Genomic DNA, 26,449 nt, shown 5'->3' on the forward strand with positions numbered 1-26,449 from the left:
TAATAGTTCTTATCTGGAAGTTCACTTTGAAATTAATATCGCTCCTTAGATTTTCTCATGATTAATGTTTATATATACACCTTCCATCTCATTTCTTCTTACCTGTGCCTTTATATTTCAAGTGTGTTTCCTTTAGACAGCATATGGCCGAGAGCCTTGGTTTTATTTTGTTTTTGATATAGTCTGATAACTTCTGCAGTTTATTAAGAGTTTAAATGGACATTTAATATAATTATTTTGAAGATATTTAAAAATGAGGGAAAAAACCTTTAAAATTTACCTATATATTTATCATTTCTGTTGTTCTTTCCTTTGTATTGATCCAAAATTTTAACTTTTTTTCCTTTTTCATGAAGAACTTTATAATTTCTTATAGTTTGCTTATGATTAATTATGTCAGGTTTTGCTTGTCTCTCACTTTTGAAGAATAGTTTTAATTGAACAGAAATTTACATGTTGACAGATTTTGCTTTTCCTTCAGCACTTTAAATATTTTATTCTATTATCTTCTGGTTTGCATTGTTTCCAATAAGAAATCTGCTATTACCTGATGTTTTTCCTCTGTGTATGATGTTTCTTTTGTTCCCCTTCTGGTTGCTTTTAAGATCTTTTTATTTTCACTATTACTTTTCAGTAATTTGATTATAATATACCTCGATGTGCTTAAAATCTTGGATGTATGGTTTATAGTTTTTATCGATTTGGAAAAACTTCAGTCATTTAAAAAATTAATTTTCCTGCTTCCTTCACCCATTTTTTGGGAGTTCACATGCACATCTATCTATTCAAGTGCTGGATACTATCTGCTAGTCACATTACCTCTTTGGATTCTGCTTCTTTGTTTCTTTCTTTTTCTTTTTTTGTCTTTTTGCCATTTCTTGGGCCGCTTCTGCGGCATATGGAGATTCCCAGGCTAGGGGTTGAATCAGAGCTGTAGCCACCAGCCTATGCCAGAACCACAGCAACGCAGGATCTGAGCCGCGTCTGCAACCTACACCACAGCTCACAGCCACGCCGGATTGTTAACCCACTGAGCAAGGGCAGGGATCGAACCCGCAACCTCATGGTTCCTAGTCGGATTCGTTAACCACTGCGCCACAACGGGAACTCCCTCTTTTTTTTTTTTAAAATTAAGGTACATTTGACATACAACATTATATTAGTTTCAAGTATACAATGCAATAAATTCAATATTTGGGTATATTGTGAAGTGAATACCATAATAACTCCAGTTAATAGCAATCACCATACATAGTTGCAGAATTTTTTCTTGTGAAGAGAATTTTTAAGATTTACTCTCTTAGCAACTTTCAAATACGCAGTACAGTGTTATTACAGTTGCCATGCTGTATATTACATCACCAGGACTTACTTATTTCATAACTGAAAATTTGTACTTTTGACTCTCCATCAATTTCCACCCATTTAATAATCTGTTCTCTAGATCTATGAGTTTTTCTCTCTTGATTCCATATAAGTGAGATTATATGGTATTTTTCTTTCTCTACATGAGTTATTTAATTTAGCATAATGCATTCAAAGTCCAATTATCTTGCTGCAAATGGCAAGATGTTTATGGCTGAATATTTCATTGTATATACACATATGTGTATATGTATGTGTGTATATACCACAGCTTCTTTATCCGTTCTGGATTTAAAATTTTTTTCTCTTGCTTATGGGTTACATTTTCCTGTTTCTTAATGCATATATTAACTTCTTAATGGATACCGGGCATCGCAAATTTAACATTGTTCATTCCTGAATGTTTTTTGTCTTCCTTAGAAATGTTAAATATTATTGCAGGCAGTTAAAATACTTATAGATCAGCCTTTTCTTTTTTTTTTCGTCTTTTTAGGGCCACACCCACAGCATATGGAGGTTCTCAGGCTAGAGGTCAAATCAGAGCTGTAGTTGCTGGCCTACACCACAGCCACAGCAACGCTGGATCCAAGCCACATCTGCAACCTACACACAGCCCATGGCAACACTGGATCCTTACTTAACTCACTGAGCGAGGCCAGGGATCAAACCTGCATCCTCATGGATACTAGTCAGGTTTGTTAACTGCTGAGCCACAACAGGAACTCCAGCCTTTTCTTTTTGAGGCTGTTTTTTAAGCTTTGTTAGGGATAGACTAGCACTACTACTATGGCATTATTTTTCTGAAATTTCTATTGAATACCCTCAAATATTCAATGAGAGCTTGCCATTTCACTGACAGGAACTTAAATATTTCTTATATCTGGGTGAACTCCGTAAATTTTTCAACTTACTGTACTTCTGGATTTTATTTGACAAGCCTTGAGGAGTCTTCTTTTTGTTTTACCTTATGCATTTGTGACTCAGTATTCATCAGTAGACTCAAGTGGATACCTATCCAGATTGCTGGAGCTCTTCTTTGCCATAGCTGCCTCTTCTCTGGTTGTCTGTCTAGCAAATTTTAGCACCTCAGCCTCCATGACCTCTGGTTATATTTTCTTAACTCAGTGAGACCACTGTCATCTACTTAGGTTGCTTCTCCTTTTAGTGTGATCCAGAAAGCACCCCTAGGAAGAAAGCTGAGACTATCACTGGGCCCATCTTATTTGTTTTTCTTTTCATAGGGGCCAAACTTCCCTACTATCTGTTTTAACAATGTCTGAACACAGTTGCCTTATACATTTTCTTTTTCTTCAGTTTTCTGTTATTAAAAAAAAATGATAGGTATGGCAAGATTTCAGTTACTCCATCATGACTAGAAGCAGAAATCCAGTAACTTTTTTTTTAATGCTGTAAGAACAAAAAACTCTCCCAAGATGTTTGTCAAGCAGGTCAGAGATGAAATACATTTGCCTTTATATTCTGGTTTATGTGTTTTAAAAATTAAATGTATATATTATATTTATAATATTGTAATAGAGATATTAACTTATATATTAGAACCCATAAATTTAAATATATAAGAATAATTTACCTTCGCAGTTATTTAATGGATACTTACATTTTTCTATATTTTTCATCTTGAATTGTGTGTACTTTTTAAAGTGAATTCTCTGGTTACTGTTCTCTCTACACAGCAGAACAACCAGTGAATGTTTTACAAATAGAAGTTTTAAAAAATGTATCTAAAGGTATTTGAATTATTTGAATGTAATTAGATGATAGATTTTTATGTTTAATTTTAGTTTTCTTGAATTATACTGCTATGAGAGGGATGGGAAACTGCATTGTTTTCTACAACTTGGCCTCAAATTTTCACTTCATAATGAATATTAGATTTAAAGAATCTTAGGGATAATGAGAGAGTTCAACATAATAACTGGATTATATCAACTTTAACTTGGATTAGTATATGACACAATAGTTTATGTTTATAAACCTGAATATTATATTTTATTTTTAGGTTCAAATCAAGCCACTCATATAATGAGACATAGGTACTTAGTGTAAAAAAAATATAACTAAATAGAGAAAACCAATTATTTTCTAGTATGGTTGGATCTAAATGGAAAAATCATGTGCAGATATACACATATACATCAAATGGCTAAGCAAATTTCCAGGGCATTCTTATTACTGCTGGTGTGTTGAGTCTTAGTTTTACCCTTTTTTTCTTTATCTATGGAATAATAGCTCATGATAGAATTCTCCAGTATACCTATAAACTTTTTTCTGTGACGCAAAAGCTTTATATAATCCCATTTTGATAGTTTTGTAGAACCAAGTCATTATTGGCATAAAGATATTATGTGTGGAATGGTAGATAGTATCTCACCTCCCCAATTAACTAGAGTGTTTTCTCTTTTCTTAAAACTAATCACCGGCAGGAAAACAAGTTTTTCCTAAAGCAATAAAATATTATTGCAATAAAAGATATTATGTGGAATGTAGATGTATCTCACTCTCCCCAATTAACTAGAGTGTTTTCTCTTTTCTTAAAATAATCACCGGCAGGAAACAAGTATTTTTCCTAAAGCAATAAAAATAGTCTAGTGCCACATTTTAAAAGAAAGCAGAAAGACTGGAGGAGGGAGGGAAGGAAGGAAGGGAAGAAAAGAAAGAAGAAGAGAAAGAAGAAGAAAAGAAAGACAAAGGAAGAGAAGGGGAGAAAAGGACGAGAAAAACAAGAGAAAGAAAGATTAAGAAAGAAAGATAAGATAGAAGTCAGAAAGAAAGATTAAGAATTAAAAGAAAGAGAGAAAGAAGACTAAGAAAGATTAGATAATGAGAAGCAATAGACAGAATAGAATAGAAAGAAATAAGAGAGTGAGTCGATGTAATATAGAAAGAGAATAGAACGACAGCTACAATGCACGCAAACTGGAAATAAGTGTTTAGAAGACTCAGATTAAGAAAAGATATGATAGTCAATTCAATTAGTAGCTAGGTAGGATATAAAGAAACGGGATGATAACCGGTTTTAAGTGAGAAAGAAAAAAGTGAATAGAGGAATCGGAATTCAAAAATCAAGAAGTACAAAAGAAAGAAACGACGAGGGAAGGAAGGAAGAAAATGACGGAGAAATGAAAGAAAGAAAGATTTGAAAGAAAGAAGAAAAAGAAAGAAAGAAAGAAAGAAAAAGAAAGAAAAAAAAAGGAAAAAAGAAAGAAAGAAAGAAAGAAAGAAAAGAAAGAAGAAGGAAGGAAGGAAGGAAGGGAAGGAAGGAAGGAAAGGAAGGAAGGAAGGAAGGAAGGAAGGAAAGAAAGAAAGAAAGAAAGAAAGAAAGAAAGAAAGAAAGAAAGAAAGAAAGAAAGAAAGAAAGAAAAGGAAAGAAAAAGAGGAAAGAAAGAAGGAAAGAAAAAGACAGGAAGAAAAACTTCCGATAACCCTCTGATTTAAGTATTAGAGATTGGGTATAGAGCAAGTAAAGAACTGAGTTTTCTTTAATTTAAAATAGTTCACATGATAAACATTACTATGTATTTCACTTAATCCTCACAAGCAGTAAGGATTTCTAAGTGGTGAACATGTTAAACTTCAGTGCACTTAAAAATTCTTTATTGCAGCTAAGTTTAAAGATGGAGATTTTGTTTTCTTTTTAAAAAAGCGTGTATGATAATATATATACGTATTTTTTCTATACAGGTGTATAAATAATTGAAAACAAACTTTTTTCTTTTCTTTGTTACCAATGCCACTAAAATTGACAACCATTACAAAGTATTCACTAGCAGTACTAACATTTGCAATCATAGAGTGGTTAGGACTGTGTTTGCTCTAAGAGATTGTCTCTCTGGAATGAATTTTTCTAACTTTTCCAGTGGGCCCCGCTTTCATTTCTTTCTGAATATAATGCTATTTTTGTGTTAGTAACAAGACTTAACTTGAATTTGCAGAAGATCTTGAGTTATTTAAATATAATGTTATTTGCCTTTGCAATCTTCCGAAAATAAAAACAGCAAGGCATACATATGAAAAGTAAATTTTAAATACAGTGAGCAGTAAACTGAACCTTTTTAAGTTTCATAAATAAAGTTTATCTAAGCACATTTAATTAGTCAATATGTTAACATTTAAAAATCGACTTTCTGGATCTATTTTTAAACTTGTATGTAATCTAAGTTTGATGCTCTTTTTTTAAGCTTTAAAAATCCATCATGCTTTTGTCAACAGTTGCTTAGTATCAGCAAGGTTAACTTTGGTAGTTCCACAGTATGATTTAAAAAAAAAATTAACATTAAAACATCTTTAGCTCAGAGCAGAATTAAGTTTTGTTCGTCTCTTTTTCTCTGTCTTTTTTTTTCTTTTTTTTCGTCTTTTCTTTCTTTTTCTTTCTTTTAGTTTGATTGCTTGTACTTAATGTACAATCTCCTTCCGCATTACTTCTTGTAATTCATTCCTGACTTGCTTCCTTAGTCATAGTGTAGGTCCCTTCCTTCTTGCTTTCCTTCCTCCTTCTTGCTTACTGCCTTCTCCTCCTTCCTTCCTTCCTTCTTTTCTTTCTCTCTCTCTCTTTCTTGGGACACACCCACAGCATATGGAGGTTCGCAGGCTAGGGGTCAAATCAGAGCTATAGCTGCCAGCCTATGCTGCAGACACAGCAACATGGGAACCAAGCCGCATCTGTGACCTACACCATAGCTCATGGCAACCCCAGATATTTAATCCACTGAGCGAGGCCAAAGATTGAACCCATGTCCTCATGGATGCTAGTCAGATTTGTTTTCGCTGAGCCATCATGGGAACTCCCAGAATATTTTCTTATTCCAAAGAATATACTTTTGAAATGATGCTAATTACTATTACTCCATTATAGCGTAAAGGGCAGTCACTTGGCATAATGTCACAGGGAAAGAAATTTTGGTCAATGACGGGGGAAAAATATATATACATACATATATACACTCCATTATAGCGTAAAGGGCAATCACTTGGCATAATGTCACAGGGAAAGAAATTTTGGTCAATGACGGGGGAAAAATATATATACATACATATATACACACACACATAAATATGTATGTGTGTGCATATGTATGCATTTATATATATGAAATATTATCTTACATTAGCAGTGTGATATTTATATCTACCTATCACTTCTCTCTCTACATATATATGTGTATATTGTATATATAAATGTAATGTAATCTAATCTTCCCCATTCTAATCTGGCCTCAGCTTGAAATAGAAAATAATCATTATTAATAAATTACAGACACATTTTTATACCAGTAAAAGTGAGCTGCAAGTCTTAATTCCTGAATCACAAGACCCATGTCACTCTGGTTTTATGTTTGTAGTTCCCTGAGGTCAAGAAAGACCTTTAGTGTCTTTCCTTCACAGAAAGAATCAGATTTGAGAGAATATAATACCCATATATTTAATCTCATTATCTCTACAATTTCCTATAATTGTTTTCTTTGCCTTATTCTTAAATGTTTGAAAGACATCGATTTTTTGTGATATTATTTTATCCAAAGAGATAACAAAAGAGAAATCTACTTACAGCCAATCAACATGACACAAATTGAAAAGATTTTCTCTGAATTGGTGTTAGGAGACACATTGCCGAATCCTACACTTGTTAAGCTGCTGAAGGTAAAATAAAGTGCTGTGACGTATTTGTCTTTAATGGATGGTCCTGAACTTGAATCACTGTCATTGTAACGTTTCCCAATTTGTTGTCCTAAGGAATCCAACCATCCGATTTTGTCAGTCAGGTATGGCCTTTCTACATTCCCAATCGCATACCAAATGCAAGCCAGCCAGTGAGCAATCAGGGCAAATATGCACATTAAGAGCATTAGAACGGCAGCCCCATATTCTGAATATCGATCAAGTTTCCGGGCCACTCTCACAAGACGAAGGAGTCGAGCTGTCTTCAAAAGACCAATTAATGTTGTTGTCTGTGGAAATAAATGAGCATGGTCAGAAACTGTTGGTAAACAATTCAATGTATGTTCCTGTGAAAGAAAGTAAGTGGAAACAGGTTGTAACAACATGGTAGCACTGAAGATAACTATATATTTGAGTTAGGTGTTAAGGTTTGTTGTTTTTTTTTTTAATACTTGCTTTGGAAAGTACGTTGAAAGTGTATGGTATGTTAATTCAGTATCTTGGCATTTAAGACTTATGGAACAGAGACTCTGCCTGGTTCCACACTTTAACCAAGTGCCTGGCACATGATAGGTACTCAGTAAATCATTCATTCACTGACAAACATTCCAGTGCATTACTAGTGTGCCCAGCAAGTGGTACACACACTGGGATTACAGTGTTGAACAAACAGACATGGTAACTTTTTTCTTTTCTTTTCTTTTCCTTTTTTTTGTCTTTTTTTTTCTGCCTTTTTAGGGCCACATCTGCAGCATATGGAGGTTCCCAGGTTAGGGGTCTAATCGGAGCTGTTGCTGCCAGCCTATACCACAGCCACAGCAATGCCAGATCCAAGCTGCCTCTGCGACCCAGACCACAGCTCACAACAATGTCAGATCCTCAACCCACTGAGCAAGGCCAGGGATCAAACCCGCAACTTCATGGTTCCTAGTTGGATTCGATTCCGCTGCACCATGACAGGAACTCAGGTAACTTTTTATAATAGAAAAAAGACCTTTATTTCCTAGACCAAGTTTCTTTTATCATGAACAGAAATAAAGTCTACTCTCTACTGGGAGAGATATTTTTAAAATGAATAAGAGGCTCATTCCAGAGAGGGAAAAGTGTGATAATGATAATAAAAAGGAGTGATATGATAGAAGATATTCAGGGGCTTGGGTTGGGATGGGAACCACTTTAGAAAGGAAGGCCACAGAAAGTCTTGCTGAGGAACTGATGTTAGAATTTAGAAGGATTCGAATAATCAGAAGAAGCCCATCAAGCAGATAACTGGGAAACTCATTGGATGATGGCATGCATGAATTAGGTACTACATTTAATTTATTTTTTCTTCCTAAGTGTGTTGAATTGACAAATTGTTTCTTGATACCCCAACAATATTATGTATTTTGCTTTGGGGTAACTAATTGCATGGTTATTACTGACCAGGTATCTAATGATAAGACACTTATGTATAATAACAGGATACTTAACTGGTTGTTTGGATTTGAAATCTGATAAGTACAAATTACAAGTTCATTTCTTAGGTTTCCTAAATAATGTCAACTATAAGTACTATATAATTCACAGGGCATATAATTATTCCATAGTTACATGGTATTTACAAATCAATTATTGAGTCATTTTATGTGTTCATTGTTGGTGTTTATTTCACAAAGCACATCCATCTGCGTTTAAACACTTATGTTTTAATTAAGAAATAGCACATGGTATAACTATCACTCTATATCTTTATATTATCAATTTGGTCACAAAACAGCTCTAGATATTAAGAAAATGTTTTCCTTAAAATTCCATAAGTGTTACAGTTTTTTTTTCCTTGTGCCAGAGTGGTCCCAAGGGAAGGGGAGATCCCCCTGAATTATTTTCAATTAGTATTGGAATCCTCTAAAGATGAGAGGAGCTTGTGTGGTCGAGATATGCTTGTCACAATTGGATTCTGGTCTTTGCTCATTGGGGGATGGGTGGAGAGGTGGATTTTCTCTGTTTCCAATGCTGAGATATTATTTTTCAGGGTTTAATAAGGGAAAGTATTTTTTTTAATTTCCCCAATAATTTTTTTTTTCTACTGTACAGTATGGTGACCCAGTTACACATACACATATACATTCTTTTTTCTCATATTATCATGCTCCATTATACGTGCCTAGACATCGTTCCCAGTGCTACACAGCAGGAATAAAGGAAAGTGTTTTTTTTATCACAAATTTAAAATATCTCTTCAATGAATAAGTGGTGAGTTTGAGTATGAGGTGGTTCCATGGGAGAAAATTCAACTTTCCACTATTTGTATCATCAATGTTTTGACTTTGTAGTTCTGTGTTAGAACTTTGGAAAAATCTTAGGAACAAACTTAGGTTTGGATTCTGATTCTATACCAGTGTGTCACCTTGGATGAGTTACTTATTTAATCTCTAAGTGTCAATTTCTTCATCTGTAAATGGGCATAGTAATGTCTCATTACAGGGCTGTAGGTAATACCCAGTAAAAGGTAACTGTTTTTGTTTGTTTGTTTGAATATCTCATATGCTTTCATTCCCATCACTTAGAAGGGAATTTATGTTGTAAGAAGTGTGAATAGAGCTACACATTTTACAAATGTACTACTTTGATATCTAGAATTCCAAATGTAGGCTTTTCAACATTGGCCTTGAATTCAGCCTTCACAGGAAACTGCAGAGATTTTAAAGACAGGAACATCATCTAGATGCATTGACTGCTCAGACTCTGGTAACGGACATCATCCAAGTTCAACCTAGTTAACTCTGTTTCTACACTTCACAGCTTAGGTTTGCATGTTTATTTTCCTTCTAGCTTTGTTATCTATTTACTCATGCTGAGAAATCAGAAATATTTGAGGGTTATTGATCAAAACTGCATTTCTTAGCAACAATATTTCTTTCTGAACCTCAAAATGAATGTAATGACATTTCTAGGTATCTGGCTAATGAAATGAAATGCTTCAAAACAAATGAGCAGTTTTAATAACATACTGTGATAAAAAGTACTAACGATTTTCTGGCTGCAAAGATGGTAGAGAAAAATGATATCATGGAAAGAAAAGGAATCAAATTTGCTGTTTATGCCACTCTCCTTTTTGCCCTCCCCCACACCCCCAAGAAATTTCTGGTGTTTCTTCTAGAGTTATGTCAAAATGAAGTAAAATCTAGATGATAGTAAAGTTCTCTACAAAGATATATATAACATATAATAACACACAACATCTTTTCTGGACCAAAAATGCTTAAGAAATAAGACACATGATGAAGTCTCCAGTTAGCTGATATAAAATAGCTGCAGAAGGAGGACCAGAAGGAGAAAGAGAGGGAAACGGTGAGGGGGAGGTGGGGGAGAGAGAGAGAGAGCTGGGGTCGGGGGAGAGATTACTTTCATTTGCATCATAGGATGAGTGCATACTGAATTCAACAGTCAAAGCCATTCTTTTAAGATTCTAAAACATGTACCCAAGCATAACCACATATGCTCGTTTGACAGTGTAACAAATGACTTGGCCTTATTTCTGTTGTTATCAATATGGTGGTAACAGGCCTGGACATTCTTTCTTAGTTACAGTTGTGTACAGCACATCTTAGATAGTAAGATGTAGATGACACTTAGGCTTGTGACAAGGCTTTTCTCTTTAAATAGCTCTTTAAAGATTTAAGGCATTTTGCTCCAGGTTACACAATAGAGAGATGTGATTGCAGCAAATTTTCAGAAAAGGTAGACTTAAAAAATAATCAATTTCCTCTTTCCGACTTGTTGAAGACTATTAGTTATCATTGTTGAATTCAATGGACTATCTTTGCATTATCTCGTATTATCTGCAAGTCAAAAGTGGGACCAACAATTACCTTATAATGGTATTAACATCAGAATTTGAGAAGAATATTTTCAGAATGTGTAGTTATCGCACAGCCTGTCTAATTCCATGTATTATCCAGACATATTATGAAAATCTAGCTTTGTGGGTTTTTTTTTAACTTTTGAAAACAGAAATAAAACTATCCTTAAACTAATGACAACAATTTTAAAAATAGTACAGGTAAAGAATTTCCTCTTAGATGTTACCTCTTGAACGTTTCTCTGATATTAGAAAAATACTGTCTGTTTACTGTTACATTTGGTAGAGACTGAAAAGGCATAAAGTCTCACTAGAGGTAAATATGATCATTACGATGAAATATAAGGAAACCATGATAGTACATAAGATCTAGAAAGAGGTGAGCTATCTTGCCGTAGAGTGAAGCAAGGTCCATTGTCTCCTAGTCCTGCCCATGAATATATAGCACAGGAGATACACTAATCTCTATCTAACAAGGAGATTCGTCACCTCATCAGTGTCCATGCCATTTCAAAATTCAACTCCTTCACTGTGACCGAATAACATTTCAAACTCTTTTTGCCTGAATGCCACAATAAAGAAATCTACTGAAGACTTTTATTTTGTCAGAATTTTTTAAAAATGTAAAATGACTCTTCCTCTGGAAATTTAATTCTTCAAATTTCTGAGTGGCAGATGAATATCATCCAATTTCAAATTTTAAAAAATGTACCCAAATCCATAGTTTATTAAAGCCCTAGACAATTTTTAAGAATGAAGCAAAAGTTAGTATCCTCTATTAAGTATGACTTCCTTAACTAAAGCTTATGTTAAAAATATATACTCTAAACAATATATTAGGTAGAGACCCAGACCCAAGAAAACTGTTATTTTTTTTTACTAGACATTTCCCAATATTTCAGGCACTACTCTCTCAATGTAAGTGGAATTCTTTTTGAAGAGCTGAAATTAGAATAGATAATTTTTTTCAGTAGTAAACAACTCAAGAAAAAGTTTGGCTATAGTTAAAAACTGAGAAACTATCATCAGTAAGAGAAAACCTTACTGTTAAGAATTTTTCAAATGATTTTTGAAAAATAATTTTTGGTACAATCACTATGGAAAACAGTATGGAGGTTCCTCAGAAAACTAAATATAGAATTACCATATGACCCAGCAATCCCACTCCTGGGCATATAGCCAGACAAAACTTTCATTGAAAAAGATACATGCACCTCTATGTTCATTGCAGCACCATTTACAATAGCTAAGACATGGAAAAAACTTAAATGTCCATTGACAGATGAATGGATTAAGAATATATTGTATATATACACAATAGAATACTACTCAGCCATAAAAAAGAACAAAATAATGCCATATACAGGAACATGGATGGAACTAGAGACTCTCATAATAATTGAAGTAAGTCAGAAAGAGAAAGATAAATACCATAATATATGACTTATATCTGAAATCTAATATATGGCACAAACGAACCTATCTACAGAAAAGAAACAAACTGATGGACATGGAGAACAGACCTGTGATTACTAATGTGGAGGGGGAAGGAGTGGGGTGGACAGGGAGTTTAGGGTTGGTAGATGTAAACTATTGCATTTGGAATGGATAAACAATGAGATACAGCTGTATGGCACCAGGGGTCTATGTCTCATCACTTGTGATGGAACATGATGGATGATAATGTGAGTAAAAGAATGTGTTTATATATGAGTATATGTGTGTATGACTGGGACGCTTTTCTGGACAGCAGAAACTGATAGAACATTGTAAATCAACTATAAAAAAATAAAAAATTTCTTTTTAGTAAGCATTTTCAAAAATCGTACATTTAAAGTATTTTATTTCAGAGTTCCCGTCATGGCTCAGTGGTTAATGAATCTGACTAGGAACCATGAGGTTGCAGGTTCGATCCCTGGCCTTGCTCAGTAGGGTAAGGATCCGGCATTGCCATGAGCTGTGGTGTAGGTCGCAGATGCAGCTCGGATCTGGTGTTGCTGTGGGCTGTGGCGTAGGCCAACAGCTATAACTCTGATTAGACCCCCTAACCTGGGAACCTCCATATGCTGCGGGTGTGGCTCTAAAGGACAAAAAAAAAAAAAAAGTATTTTATTTCAAAGGTTTACTCTCTTAAATCTCTGCCTATAGTAACTAGATAGAATTATTCTACTATATAAATGAAGAAATATAACTATGTGATCTTTGGTTTTGCCTATAGGGTTGCTAGAATGAATTGTCATTGAAACTTTCTTCTTAATCCATTTTCTGTCCTGCTTGTCAAGTAATATTTGGGTACAAATGGGGAAAAAGGAATACTTGGTAATAAATTTCATAACTCCTCACTTTTGTTTTAGATTTCATTTCTGTTCTAAGCTCTGGTGCTTGTATACATTATTCAATAAATTACTCAATAAAACTCAATTATACTGAAACTAGTCTCTAGATTTTTGTTCAGCCTGAGTCACACTATTTAAATATTTCTAAAGACATATTCACTAATACAATCAAAGAGCTTTATTTTGAGTGTGTAAAAATCCTCTAGGGGAATCATCTAGCTTATTCTTTCTTTATACCAAATATAACAAATTCTTCCACAAACTGGCTTTAAAGAGATTTTACAACTCCCAACATTTAACAGCCTTTAGTGTGAAACACTTTTATTTTTATTTTGTTTCATAATTAACATTCCATTTTGCGGCAATTTAATCTCACTTTTTCTTTAGTTATAGTAACATGGAAAACTGGTCATCAAATGATTCTAAATAATAGTAGGCAAATGTTACAGTAAACAAACAATTATGAACATTGTTATATTTTTAAAATTGGAATTTGACTTTTTCTGAGAAACATTTAACCAAATATTGTACCTTATGACATATTTAGCAAATTTTAGTCAGCAGATCATATATAAATAATGAATATGGAATCAACTTAATGCAAAATAATTTTTGGTGGAATATCATTTTTCCTTAGTTTAAAAATTATTCCACTGTGGAGCCTGTGTCTTTCACTTGTGACACTACAGATTTTTGGAGATATGACCAAGAGCCTCAAATACATGCTGGTGGAAAATTTTGCTTAATTCCCAAGAATTATCTAATGGGAGACATACTTACTTTATGTATAGACACACACACATGCGCACACATACATATATATATATATATATATATATTCAGGCTTTCAAAATATTCTGTAATTTAAATTTGAACATGAGTATGTCTAATGTTTTAGAAATTCATTTCCAACAAACTAATGACAACTATTGTAGAGATCAAGTTCAGAAAGAATGTGGACAAGATGATCAGAGTTTCTATACAGAGGCCTGCTAAGTTTTTCCTTGTCTCCATTGCATGATCCATCTATCAGACTAACGAAGCAAATTTATCTATTTGAGCAGAAACCCCTCTTTTTTGTCAAAGGCCTTGCCTGTATTCACAATTCATGAAAAATAACAGTGAAGTGTGAAAGGAGAGAGGTTAACAAAGCAAGTAATTAAAAGAATACTACTAATTTTCAGGGAAGGAAGTTTACTGAAGCATGTAACTAAACAGAGTGCTCTAGATTCTAATGACTAATAGCTCTGAAAGTAAAATTTGCCACAAAGAAGCAAAATATGAAAAAATCTGAGGCAGATAATGAGAAGTTGATTTTCTGGAGACTGAACCAATAATATTGTTCCTTTGCATCAATGATATTGAGGTAATTTGCTGTGATGGCATGATGTTTGATGATACAAAAATTAAACACAAAGAATCTTTTCCTTGATCTGTTCAGATGCTATTAGCATCAGGAAGATATTAATGACAGAGGCAAGCCCAGTTATTGCCACTATTCATTTTCAATGACAGCAGATCTTGTGGCATTTGTATTCTATGTGGTATATAGGACAGCTATTTCAGTCTACATTTATAGTTACCAAGTCACAGTGTGTCTAGGTATCTCAATGTTAATATATGCATACACACACACACACACACACATATATAAAAGCATATACATATATATTCAAGCCTTATATTAAAATGCAAATATAGAGAAAACTAACAATATGCAGTTTAATATTGAATTTATTGTTGTTGTTGTTGTTGTTTTTGTCTTTTTGCCATTTCTAGGGCCGCTCCCGGGGCATATGGAGGTTCCCAAGCTAGGGGTCTAATTGGAGCTGTAGCCTCCAGCCTACACTAGAGCCACAGCAATGTGGGATCCGAGCCGCATTTGCAACCTACACCACAGCTCAAGGTACCACCAGATCCTTAACCCACTGAGCAAGGCCAGGGATCGAACCTGCAACCTCATGGTACCTAGTCGGATTCATTAACCACTCAGCCACGATGGGAACTCCTTAAATTTATTGTTTAAATGTGGACATCCTCATTATCACTAGGTGCAAGCATCCGTTAACTTCATTATATCTTTTCATGTGGACAAGACTGAAACATTTATATATTCAACTAGGTATTTTATTATGAACTTTATTTTTCCTTTATATTAAACATGGACATTATATATTATTTTTGTGAAATTATGTTTGTAAGAATGTTACATTGTCTATGACTTTTATAGAACAGTGGCAGACAGGGTTGTTATAAAATATTTGTTCCCATGGTTCTGATAGGGACTGGAAACTAACACTTTATAGCTCTATGCCTCTAACTAGCGTGACCTTTGTACCTGGAAAACTTACACTGGTAATCAGTAACTTCCCCTTCCAAGCTCACATGTCGTCTTATACACAGTACAGTTAGGGCTGTTATTAGGTACTCTTAACTGCTCATCTACTGCTCTTGGTCCAGACTGCAAGCTTCCAGAAAGTGGGGTCTTTAGCTCACTCTTTTCTCTAAACTCAGGGTCTAGTACATTGGCATTTAGAAGGTTCCCAATAAACGCTAATTGAAAGAATCTATTTAAGGAGGTTAACCATAGTCTTTTCTGGAAATAGCAAAACAAATTAGGTCAATTCTTATTAAAATTTATAGAAAATGTACTTGAAATAATAATCAATAAAGCAGAAAAAATAAAGCTACTCTTTTTATAGTGAGATAGATACTCTGAGTCTTAGCCTATTTTGCTATTAAATCTTGAGGGTCTCTGAGACTCTTAAGCACCTCCATGAAATCCCAGTTTGAAAAACATTGGACTAGATCATCCCTCATCAGAGTTACTGCTAGCTTAATGATCTTAGAAATTATTTAATTTGGGGTCAAAAATCCAAAGTTATTTTTTTTTCATATTCATATGATGAAACGTCCCAAATTAGCCCATTTGAATGTAAGATCCCTTCTCTTTCTCTTTTTTTGTGTGTGTGCATGTTTTTAGGACCACACCTGTGGCATATGGAAGTTCCCAGGCTAGGGGTTGAATTAGAGCTGCAGCTATGCTATGGATGGCATGATGTTTGATGATACCAAAATTAAGAATAATTTTAATTTTTATGCCACAGCCACAGGAATGTCAGATCCAAGCTGTGTCTGTGACTACACCACAGCTCATGGCAATGTGGGATCTTTAATCCACTGAGCAAGGCCATGAATTGAACACACATCCTCATGGATACTAGTTGGATTTGTTACCACTGAGCCACAATGAGAACTCCGAGATCTCTTTCTATGGGAACACTTCTTTTTTCTATTTTTGTCAGAATCAAAATGAATGCTGAATATTTTTTAAGCTCTTATAACATGATATATATTTTCGGAGAAATTTTATTCTGAAAAACCACAACATCCTGAAAAGCCTCACTATAGTTACATAGTATAATTTGTATATAAAAGGGGTTTCATCATTGTCATTCTTTTAATTACTCAGTGAATTTTATTACATTTACAGTTGTACAATGATCATCATGACCTGATTTTATAGCATTTCCATCCCAAACCCCCAGCCCATCCCCTCACCCCCCAACCTGTGTCCTTTGGAAACTATAAGTTTTTCAAAGTCTGTGAGTCAGCATCTGTTTTGCAAAGAAGTTCAGTCTGTCCTTTTTTCAGATTCCACATGTAAGTGATAACATATGATGTTAGTTCTCACTGTCTGACTGACTTCACTTAGCATGATAATTTCTAGGTCCATCCATTTTGCTAACAATGCTGGTATTTCATTCCTTTTAATGGCTGAGTAATACTCCATTGTGTATATGTAATACATCTTTATCCACTCCTCTGTCAATGGACATTTAGGTTGTTTCCATTTCTTGGCCATTGTATATAGTGCTGCAATGACCACTGGAGTACAGTATCTTTTGGAGTCATGGTTTTCTCTGGATAGATGCCCAGGATTGGGATTCCTGGATCAAATAGTACTATTTTGAATTTTCTGAGGAATCTCCATACTGTTTTCCACAGTGGTTGCATCAACTTACATTCCCACCAACAGTTTAATAGGGTTCCCTTTTCTCTACACCCTCTCCAGCATTTTTTGTTTGTAGACTTTTTGATGATGGCCATTATGGCTGGTGTAAGGTAGTACCTTATAGTGGTTTTGATTTGCGTTTCTCTAATAATGAGTGATGTTGAACATCTTTTCATGTGTTTTTTGGCCATCTGTATGTCTTCTTTGGAGAATTGTCTGTTTAGATCTTCTGCCCATTTTTTGATGGAGTTGTTTATTTTTGATATTGAGCTGCGGGAAGTGTTTATAAATTTTGGAGATGAATCCCTTGTCAGTCGCTTCATTTGCAAATATTTTCTCCTATTCTGTGGGTTGTCTTTTCGTTTTGTTTAGGGTTTCCTTTGCTGTGCAGAAACTTTTAAGTTTAATTAGGTCCCATTTGTTTATTTTTGTTTTTATTGTCATTACTCTAGGGGGTGGATCTGAGAAGATACTGATGTGGTTTATGTTGGAGATGTTTGGCCTATGTTTTCTTCTAAGGGTTTTCTAGTGTCTGGTTTTACATTCAGGACTTTAATCCATTTTGAGTTTATTTTTGTGTACGGTGTTTGGAAGTGTTCTAATTTCATTCTTTCCCATGTGGCTGTCCAGTTTTCCAGGCACCACTCATTGAAGGGGCTGTCTTTTCTCCATTGTATATTCTTGCCTCCTTTGTCATAGATGAGTTGACTGTAGGTGTGTGGGTTTAATTCTGGGCTTTCTATCCTGTTCCACTCTTCTACATTTCTGTCTTTGTGCCACTGCCGTATGGTTTTGATGACTGTAGCTTTGTAGTATAGTCTGAAGTCAGGGTTCCCAATTCCTCCAGCTCCATTTTTTCTCAGGATGACTTTGATTATTCCAGGTCTTTTGCACTTCCATACAGACTTTAAGGTATTTTGTTCTAGTTCTGTGTAAAATGTCCTTGGTAATTTGATAGGGATTGCTTTGAATCTGTAGACTGCCTTGGGTAGTAGAGTCATTTTGATAATATTGACTCTTCAATCTAAGAGTATGGTATGTCTTTCCATCTGTTTGTACCATCTTTGATTTTTTTTTATCAGTGTACTTTTCAGAGTGCAGGTCTTTTGTCTCTTTAGGTAGATTTATTTCTAAGTATTTTATTCTTTTTGATGCACTGCTAAATGGGATTGTTTCCCTAATTTCACTTTCTGATCTTTCATTGTTAGTATATAGAATGCAGTTGATTTCTGTATATTAATTTTGTATCCTGCAACTTTGCCAAATTCATGGATGAGCTCTAACTGTTTTCTGGTAGCATCTTCATGATTTTTTAGGTATAGTATCATGTCATCTGCAAATAGTGATAGTTTTACTTCTTCCTTTCCAATTTGGATTCTTTTACTTTTTCTTCTCTGATTGCCATGGCTAGGACTTCCACAACTATGTCAAATAGTAGCGGTAAGAGTAGACCTCCTTGTCTCATTCCTGATTTCAGCAGGAATTCTTTCAGCTTTTCACCATTGAGAATGATGTTAGCTGTGAGCTTGTCATATATGGCCTTTATTATGTTGAGATAGGTTCCCTCTATGCCCACTTTCTGAAGGGTTTTTTATCAGAAATAGGTGTTGAATTTTGTCAAAGTCTTTTTCTGCATCTATTGAGAGAATCATATGGTTTTTACCCTTCAATTTGTTAATGTGGTGTATCACATTGATTGATTTGCAGATATTGAAGGACCCTTGCATTCCTGGGATAAATCCCACTTGATCATGATGTACAATCCTTTTAATGTCTTGTTGGATTCAGTTTGCTAGTATTTTGTTGAGGATTTTTGCATCTATGTTCATCAGTGATATTGGCCTATAATTTTTTTCTTTTTGTGCTATCTTTGTCTGGTTTTGGTATCAGGGTGATGGTGGCCTCATAGAATGAGTTTGGGAGGGTTCCTTCCTCTACAACTTTTTAGAATAGTTTCAGAAGGATCAGTGTTAGCTTGTCTCTAAATGATAGAATTTGCCTGTGAAGCCATCTGGTCCCCTGGACTTTTGTTTGTTCAAGTTTTTTAATCACAGTTTCAATTTCAGTACTTGTGATGGGTCCATTCATCTTTTCTATTTCATCTTGGTTTAGTCTTGGAAGATTGTACTTTTCTAAGAATTAGTCCATTTCTTCTAGGTTTTCCATTTTATTGGCATATAGTTGCATGTAGTATTCTCTTATGATTCTCTGTATTTCTGTGATGTCCGCTGTATCTTCTTTTTTATTTCTAATTTTATTGACTCAAGTCCTCTCTTTTTTTTCTTGATGACTATGGCTAAGGGTTTATCAATTTTGTTGATCTTTTCAAAGAACCAGCTTTTAGTTTCATTGATCTCGTCTATGGTTTTCCTCATTTCTATTTCATTGATTTCTGCTCTGATCATTATGATTACTTTCCTTCTGCTAACTTTAGGTCTTGTCTGTTCTCACTCTAGCTGCTTTAGATGTAAAATTTGGTTGTTTATTTGAGCTTTTTCTTGTTTCCTGAGGTACGCTTGCATTGCTATTAACTTTCCTCTTAGAACTGCTTTTGCAGCATCCCATAGGTTTTGGAGTGTTGTATCTTTGTTGTCATTTGCTTCTACGTATTTTTAAATTTCCTCTTCGATTTCTTCAGTGATCCATTGGTTGTTGAGTAGCTTGTTGTTTGGTCTCTATGTGTTTTTGTTTTTTACAGTTTTTTTTTTCTTATTGTTGATTTCCAGTCATATAGTGTTGTGGTCAGAAAAGATGCTTGATAAGATTTCAATTTTCTTAAAGTTACCAAGGCTTGATTTGTGGCCCAGGATGTGATCAATCCTAGACAATGTTCCATGTGCACTTGAGAAGAATGTGTATTCTGTTGATTTTGGATGGAATGTCCTATAAATATCTATTAAGTCCATCCGATCTAATGCTTCATTCAGGACCTGAGTTTCCTTATTGATTTTCTGTCTGGATGATCTGTCCATTGCTGTAAGTGGGGTGTTAAAGTCCCCTGCTATTGTGTTATTGTCAATTTCTCCTTTTAAGGTTGTTAGCACTTTCCTTATATATTGAGGTGATCCTATGTTGGGTGCATATATATTTACAATTGTCATATCTTCTTGGATTGATTCTTTGATCATTATGTAATGTCCTTCCTTGTCTCTTAAAATATACTTCATTTTAAGGTCTATTTTGTCTGATATGAGTATTGCTACTCCAGTGCTTCTGATTCCCATTTGCATGGAATTATTTTCTTCCATCCTCTCACTTTCAATTTGTATGTGTCCCTAGAAGTGAAATGGGTCTCTTGAAGACAGCATATATATGGGTCTTGTTTTTGTATCCATTCAGCCAGTCTATGTCTTTTGGTTGGGGCATTTAGTCCATTAACATTTAAGGTAATTCTTGATATGTATGTTCTTATTGCCATTTTATTAGTTACTTTGGATTTGTTTTTGTTGCTCTTTTTTCTTCCCTTCTTCTCTTGTTCTCTCCTCTTGTGGTTTGATGACTATATTTAGTGTTGTATTTGCATTGATTTTTCTTATATGTGTGTGTATCTATTGTAGATTTTTGGTTTGCAGTTATTCTGTAGTTTTGATATAAGAGTCTACATATATATGAGGTTGTTTTAAGTTGTTGGTCACTTAATTGCATCTCCAGTGTCCTGCATTTGTACCCTCCTCTTCTCAAAATTTCTGATTTTGGTAGCATATTTATGTGTGGATGATTTTCTACATTTACTGTGTATGCCTTTACTGGTGATCCTTGTTATTTGTAGTATTTTTGTTTCTAGATGTGGTCTTTTCTTTTCTGCCTAGAGAAGTTCCTTTAGTATTTGTTGTAAAGCTCGTTTAGTGCTGAATTCACTTAGCTTTGCTTGTCTGTAAAGCTTTTGATTTCTCCTTCAAATATGAATGAAAGCCTAGCTGGGTAAAGTAACCTTGGTTGGAGGTTTTTTCTTTTCATCACATTAAGTATATCATGCCATTCCCTTCTGGCCTGCAGAGTTTCTGCAGAAAATTCTGCTGATAACCTCGTCAGGGTTCCCTTGTATGTTATTTGTTTCTTTTCCCTACCTGCTTATAATATTTTCTCTGTCTTTAATTTTGGTCAGTTTGATTAATACATGTCTTGGGGTGTTCCTCCTTTGGTTTACTTTATATGGTATTCATTGTGCTTCCTGGATTTGAGTGAGTGATTCCTTTTTGCATGTTAGGGAAGTTTTCGGCCATTATCTATTCAACTACTTTTTTCTGTCCCCTTGTCTCTCTCTTGTCCTTCTTGCACCCCTATAATACGGATGTTGGTGTGTTTAACATGGTCCCAGAGTTCTCCTAGACTGTCTTCATTTCTTTTCAATCATTTTTCTCTTTTCTGTTCTGCATCAGTGATTTCCACTAGTCTGACTTCCACCTTGCTTATTCCTTCTTCTGCCTCCTGTGTTCTGCTGTTAGCTGCTTCTAATGAATTTTTTATTTCAGTTACTGTATTTTGCCTTTCTGCTTGCTTAAGTTTTAAATATTGTATTTCTTTGCTCAGTGTTTGCTGTAAATTATCAATCTTTGCCTCCAGTCTATTTCAGTGTACTACATTATCTTCACTATCACCTATCTAAAGTTTTTTTCCTGGAGGCTGATAATCTCCAGATCACTTAGCTCTCTTTCTGGGTTTTTTTCATGCTCCCTTGTCTGAGTTATAGTTCTCTACCTTTTCATTTTACAGGTTTTTGATGTGGTCTTTTTGCAGACAATAGAGTTGTAGCCTCTCTTACTTCTGAGGTCTGCCCCCCTTGTGGCTGAAGTTGGTAAGAGGGCTTGCTTTAGGCTTCCTGAGAGGAGGTACTGGTGCCTGCCCACTGGTAGGTGGAGCTGGTTCTTATCCCTCTGGTGGGTGGGGCTTTGTCTCTTGTTGAGATTAGAGGTGGCTGTATGCCTGGGGGTTTTTAGGCACCCTGTTTACTGATGGGTGGTGCTGTGATCCCACCTGGATTACTGTTTGGCCTGGGGCTTCTCAGTGCTGATGGGTGGGGCCAGATTTTCCCAAATGGCCACCTGTAGAAGAACAGGTACTGATGAATATTCCCAAGACCTTTGTCTCCAATGTCCTTCCCTCACAATGAGCCACAGTCAGCCCCTGTTTTCCCAGGAGATCCTCCAAGAACTGCAGTCATGTCTGACCCAGATTCCTATGGAGTCTCTGCTTTGCCCTGGGACCCAGTGCACATGAAAGTCTGTGTGTGCCTTTCAAGAATGGGCTCTCTGTTTCCCCCAGTCCCATGGCACTCCTGTGCACAAGCCCCACTGGCCTTCAATTCCAGATGCTCCAGGGACTCTTTTTCCCAGTGCCAGATCCCCAGGCATGGGGACCTGACATGGGGCTCAGAACTCTCACTTCTGTGGTGAGTGTCTCTGATGCAGTTACTTTCCAGTCTGTGGGCTGCCCACCCGGTAGGTATAGGGTTGCTTATTAGGGTATCTTTTTTGAAAGTTTCCAGTCCATTTGGTTGAAGATTGTTCAGCATTTGGTTGTAATTTTTTTTTTTTTTTAATGAGAGAAGGTGAGCTCCAGTCCTCCACTGTCATTCTTGAAAAGTGTATCAAATAGTACAATCCATCACAGGTCTTGTTACTCTTCATAGCTGACCAGCCCAATATCTGATTCCTTACACTTCTTCCAGACCCACCTTTCCATTTGTTGTCCTTGATATGAACATACTATCCACTACCACATATCCCAAGCTCTTGTGCTTTCCAACACGATTGCTGTCCTTATAACATTTCTTTTATCTCTTTTCTTCAGAATTTGTAGCTGCAACTAGCTAATCTAATAACTATGATATGATAATAGACACTCAATAAATCTCTGTTGAATAAGTAATTAAGATATTTATGGATTAATGTGGTAATCTATAACTTTTTAAAGAAAGACTTCATTAAGAAACAGCAACTTTAATCCAAAGGGATGTGAAGGAGAAAGAAGTAACTTTTGGTAAGCAACAACTATGTACCTGGTATTGGGCTTATCTCTTCATGTATGCTCTTTTATTTTTAAAGATCCCAAGGACCTGTCTCTCACCATTTTCCAGAAAAAGAAATGAAGTCTTATATGAGTTAAATACCTTGCTTAAATATAGCAAGTAAGTAGCACAGAGGTGAATCAAACCCAGGTCACCTCATCTGACTCCAAAGCCAGGACCTTTCCCATATCAAATCACATCTTAAAAAAAGAGTAAAGAGCAGCTTTAGAAATATAGGGGAATCTAGGAAATGATATCAGAATAAAGAAGTGGCATTGCTGCCTTCTCTGAGGCAAACTTCACCTTTTCCTTGGTGTGACATGAGAAAGGTGGTCCAGACAGCATTTTTTTTCCAAGGCTATTTCAATCTATACTAATTTGAATCATGTAAATTTTCTCTTGCTTAAGCTCACTTGAAGTTCCATCTGAAATAATGATTATCTGAGTTACATATTTTAATAAATTTCATTATTTTCAAGTGAGAAAGTAACTGAGGCTGAATGAATCAAATGCTATATCTTAGAAATTACCCTAGAATAATCAATATATTCTAGTACTAACTGGTTTGATTATTATTAAGTATCAGTAAATCAACTCCCCCTAATAATCTTATTTGTCTATTTATTTGTTTACCCACTCTTTTATTTCGCTAAGCTTAAATCTAATTTTCTGTTAGTGTATATAGTTTAAAATTTCAGAGTGAGGTTTTTACTCTATTGTTTATCAATAAGAATGTATCTGGTGTAATTACATGGATTCACCCATTGTAAGAAACTCATAAAGATAAATATTGATAAAGAAATATTTCACTTCTTGCCTTTTAATTAAAAAAACAAAGTTAGGAGTTATCTAACATTAAAAATTCAACTACTTTAATAGCAGCTGATTTTTTAAGTATTTTGCTAAGAGTTTTACGTATGTTATCTCAATAGAGTCTCAATTTAAAAATGAACTTAAGAGGAGAAAGAATTATTATCATCCTTACAGATGAGGAGAGCCAAGTTTGAGACTTTGTCTAAGGTTGGCAGAATCCAGGAAGAATAGATTGTTCCATTGCCCTGCTTTTAATTCATCCACAGTTTGGCGGGCGTGTTATGTAGGAGAGAATTTACCTCAAAACCTACTGTTCCCCTTGGCAGAGGAGATTCTCTTGTCCACAAGCCTTAATTAGTCAGGGAGCAACCATCCACAGACAGTATTTATGATACTTGATCTCCTCTTAAAAAAAAAAAAAAAGGATGGTGAGGGATTCTTTGGTTGAAAAGGGGCCTAGATTTTAAAAATTCAACACATCAAAGTTATCTTCTCAATCTAATCCCTTACAACTCCTTTCACACTTTCTAGAAATTTTTTCTGTTATAGAATCCAGGAAACTTATTTACAAAGAATTAGTGCCAGAATTTAGGAGAATTTACCTTGTTTTAGAGACCCCTTTGAGAAGAATCTGATTAAAATTATGGACTTTCTACTTACAAAATGCACTATTATGTATACTTGTCAGATTTCCTTAAAGTTTCAAACATTATGAAATACTGGGAACACAAGAATTATTTTCCAACCTAGATATTATTTTTTTAAAAAAAGAGTTTTGAACAAGACATTTCAGAAAATGCCTCTTCCACATAATCTGAACATAAAACAAGTACCTGCTGTCACAGATCACAATTATGAGTTAAGAAAGAAAGAGGCATCTTCATCTTTGATAATTTTATATACATAAAGTTAATATGTAGAAATTTTACATCCTAGGAATGTACTGTATACTATGAAACACTTGTCTCAAAGTTTAATTTGTTGTTTAAAGGATAGTCTTTACTATCTCTAAGCAAAAATAGAATTGTGAATTATTTGCAGTGACAAAATGGTTCCATTTCATTTATAGCATTTCCAATTGAAAATGAATTTAGCTGTGAGATACAGAAAGTATAAGGCAACCACTTTTTTGCAGTTAAAATAGATTCACTTTTAATAATTTCAATCTTTCAGAAAATGAGATTCTTAAGCAGTTCTTACCTCATCAGAACCAGATCCAAAAATCAGCAAGTCAAAAGGAATTGCTGCAACCATGTCAATCAGGAACCAGCCTTTGAAGTAGTGTATTGCTATTTTGGCTGGATCACTTACCACTTCTTCATTCTGATTTACATATGTTGTTCTGAAGTTTATAAGAATGTCTATGATAAACATAATATCCACAATCAAGTCTACCACATTCAAAGGGCTGCAGGAATAGCCGCATTCTCGTCTTTTCTGTTCTTCTCTGTCATTGAGGAGAAAGGCTGCAGAGTAGGGAGTGAATATAGCCGTGTATATGACCAACAGCAGAATAAGCCAATCCCAGACAGCCTTGAAAGGACTGTAGTGCAATATTGTAAACTTGTTGATGCGTGGTGTCTGCAGTTTATATTCTGGCAGGACATCCGCTCCTAAAGAGAGAACCTGAACAGAGAAAAGAAAACCACACACTACATAAAAATGCCATTATTTAATCTCCAAAGCTGTAATAATATTAAGGCAATTATATAGCACAATATTTTAGAAAAATGAACAAAAACATGTAATTGCGAGGTATGTATGAGAAACACATTCATTTTAAGGAACCTGTATAAACCCTATTTGACCCCAGAAAACTTCATTGGTATTCCTTGATAAATATAATTTTCACTGAAAAATAATGAATATTGTCACTGAGATACTAAGGAATGGTTATAGGTTCCTTTGGAACATACGACTTTTCAGAAATAAAAATATATAGCTTTTTTAAAAAAATCATAGAATCAGTTTGATACAAGAGAAATTCAATTTTCAAACCTAAGAAATGATTGGCTGTAATGAATAGAAAGTCTACTTGGATCCATGGTCACATTTAATTTACATATATTTAATTTATAATTAAACTTTGATAAACTCGTCATTCAAATCTTTAATGAAAATTTTCCCACCTATAAATCTGTTTTTTTTTTTGTCTTTTGTCTTTTTGTTGCTGTTGTTGTTGTTGTTGCTATTTCTTGGGCAGCTCCCGCGGCATATGGAGGTTCCCAGGCTAGGGGTTGTATCGGAGCTGTAGCCACCGGCCTACGCCAGAGCCACAGTAACGCGGGATCCGAGCCGCGTCTGCAACCTACACCACAGCTCACGGCAACGCCGGATCGTTAACCCACTGAGCAAGGGCAGGGACCGAACCCGCAACCTCATGGTTCCTAGTC

At 34.9% G+C, this 26,449-nt stretch overlaps 1 protein-coding gene across 1 annotated transcript in view; it reads right to left on the reverse strand.

The window, feature by feature from the left end:
- The window catches only part of KCNH7 (potassium voltage-gated channel subfamily H member 7), a 488,362-nt gene that overhangs the window by 54,447 nt on the left and 407,466 nt on the right, over positions 1-26,449 (reverse strand). Inside the window, exons 7-8 of the mRNA XM_047770438.1 lie at positions 25,257-25,682; positions 6,932-7,331 (exon numbers count right to left, since the gene is read on the reverse strand). Of these exons, the coding sequence (XP_047626394.1) occupies positions 6,932-7,331; positions 25,257-25,682 (826 nt within the window). The remainder of the gene's footprint in view (positions 1-6,931; positions 7,332-25,256; positions 25,683-26,449) is intronic.

Source organism: Phacochoerus africanus, chromosome 3 (assembly GCF_016906955.1).
Source record: "Phacochoerus africanus isolate WHEZ1 chromosome 3, ROS_Pafr_v1, whole genome shotgun sequence".
NCBI classification, from domain to species: domain Eukaryota; kingdom Metazoa; phylum Chordata; class Mammalia; order Artiodactyla; family Suidae; genus Phacochoerus; species Phacochoerus africanus.